This window comes from Sphaeroforma arctica (genome assembly GCF_001186125.1).
Source record: "Sphaeroforma arctica JP610 unplaced genomic scaffold supercont1.2197, whole genome shotgun sequence".
Classification (NCBI taxonomy): domain Eukaryota; class Ichthyosporea; order Ichthyophonida; genus Sphaeroforma; species Sphaeroforma arctica.
The window spans coordinates 1-2,452 of NW_014038361.1; the positions used below are offsets into that span (position 1 = coordinate 1).

At 44.0% G+C, this 2,452-nt stretch overlaps 1 protein-coding gene across 1 annotated transcript in view; it reads left to right on the top strand.

Annotated features, from left to right (window-relative positions):
* The first annotated feature begins 579 nt into the window (after window positions 1–579).
* Window positions 580–2,452, top strand: part of SARC_12281 (hypothetical protein) — a 4,099-nt gene continuing 2,226 nt past the window's right edge. The window contains exons 1-2 of the mRNA XM_014293614.1: window positions 580–714; window positions 1,972–2,130. Coding sequence (XP_014149089.1) covers window positions 607–714; window positions 1,972–2,130 — 267 coding nt within the window. The 5' untranslated portion in view covers window positions 580–606. The remainder of the gene's footprint in view (window positions 715–1,971; window positions 2,131–2,452) is intronic.

The following is a 2,452-nucleotide window of genomic DNA, read 5'->3' on the forward strand; positions in this document are numbered from 1 at the left end:
ACGCGTGTGACCCGGCCGTACATGACTTATTCTCGTATTTATGCACTTGTACAGATCACCCTTGTTTTGTTCCTGGAAAATAATCTTGAATACGCGCTATAGAAAACTTGATCAATAGGGCGCCCAGTCATACAACGATATCCACGTGCGAGAGCAAGTATCTGTTGCAGGCTTCGAAATAGCTTTGTTCATATGAGACAGTCATAGCGATAAGGTAGAAGATGGCTCTGCACATAGGTGCAGTTACTAGCAGCAACTCAAACGCACGCGTTCGGGATACGCGTAGTATCTGACACAAAAACAACACATTCGGATACACCCCTTTCAAGGGGTTATGCCCTTGTTTAAGGTTACAGTATCCCTTTTCTGTACTTTTAGGGCTCTGTTCCGAACTGCAGATCCGTACGTGTGTCCAATTCAATCATACCGATATTGCGCGAAAGGTGTCTCTACACAGAGGTACAGGCGGACGCCAAATTGCACACGATTTGAAATATATACCCTTCTACAGGCCCAATTTCGGGACAATTAAGCCCATTATTCGGCTTTTTAGGACCTAATGTATCCGTCCTCCTTTCATACAGCCACGCCGATCGCGTGCGCAAGATGGCTTTGCGCATAGGCGCGGGTGAGGGTTTCAGTACAGAGCAAATGCAAACGGCTGAGATTAGCGCGTTGTTGCACGATGTGGATGACTGGAAGTACAATCCCGAGGTAAAACCCTAACCCCTAAAACCCTAACCCCTAGGCTCTAAACCCTAAAGAACGCTTTACTGTACACGACAATGAGTGTAGCACTATATACGCTATGACATGATGTGCTTAAAGGGATAAGGGAATACATGCACAGATGTTACAGCTTACACAGAACACATACTCGTACATGACATGAATGCAGCACCATAGACGCTATGGCATGATGTGTTTCAAGCGAATACATGTCCAGATGTTGCAACTTGTACACGTCCATGCCCTAGTCGTATTAGAGCACCCGCGAAAGCGTATACGTTCCATCAACTCCTTTCTATTGGTCGCTTGTCACCCAAAATCGGACGGGTGTTTGTTCGTGTTTAGAGTGGACATGGATCGCCTCGTTGAACGGTATTGGTCCAAATCGAGATATGTCTAACGTTGCACATCGGGTTTGTTTGCACTGTTAAATCCTACAATCTTTAGCCCAAAACCAAAAACTAACACAAAACGAAACAAAAACCCCCCAAACCCATAAACAATATACTTCTAAACTTTTAAAAATCCTTGTGAAGCTATACATACCCCACCAGTCCAGGACAACGGCCCGTTAAGCCGTGCTCGTACCTCCTTGCTTGCGCAATATCTCTATCTCTATAGTACATTGCTACTTGCCTGAATGTCGGAACCCCAAATCCCCTATGTCATAGAATTCAAAACCCTACCCATAGCCAGCTATAAATGATCTCTTGAGTCTCCACCCAAATTCCCTATGTACTACAATTTAAAACCCTACCCACAGCCAGCTATAGGCAACCTCTTGTATCTCCACCCATACCTTCCACCACAGGGCAACGGCCCGTTAAGCCCTGCCCCTACCTATCTTCCATGCGCAACAACTCTATCTCTATAGTACATTGCTACTTGTCTGAATGTCGTAATCCAAATTTCCTATGTCCAGGAATTTAAAACCCTAACCACAGCTACACATAACCTCTTGAATCTCAACCCAAATCTCCTATGTCCAGGAATTTTAAACCCCTACCCACAGCCAGCTATAGATAACTTCTTGTATCTCCACTCATATTCTCCACCACAGCACAACGGCCAGTCGAACCGTGCTTGTACCTTCCTTACGCAACATCTCTATAGTACAATGCTACCTGTCTGACCATCGCATCCCAAACCCCCGATGTCCTAGAATCCAAAACTCTTCTTACAGCTTCAAATACTCTCTTGAATCCTAAACCCTAAACTAAACCCTAAACCCTAAATCCACAGGACAACGGCCTGTTGAGCCGCGCTCGTACCTTCCTTACGCAACACGATTTCCCCACAACCGATGCGGTACTGCAGATTATTCAGTCTATGGGGTTCAAGGAATCACTGGGCAGTGCTAAGCTTAGCGACGCACATACGCCTGAGTTGTCGGTGGTTCAGGTAGGTATAGTGTGTGTCGTGTGGTGCTGTTGTAGGTATATCTCTACGGTTGTCCTACTGTGTAGTGTAAGTGTACTTAGTGTCTCTTGGCTCGTCATGAGCGGTGTGTGTTGTAATTGTATGTGTGACGTAGTACGTCTACCGTGAACGAATGAAGCATGCAATTTTATTCATCTACTGGATAGTTGTCGTTATAGTTCATCTCCACCATACACTTCTAAGTATATATATGAATATTTACAATAAGCATTACCAATACTATATATATATATATATATATATATATATATATATGTACATTATATATATAATATATATATAG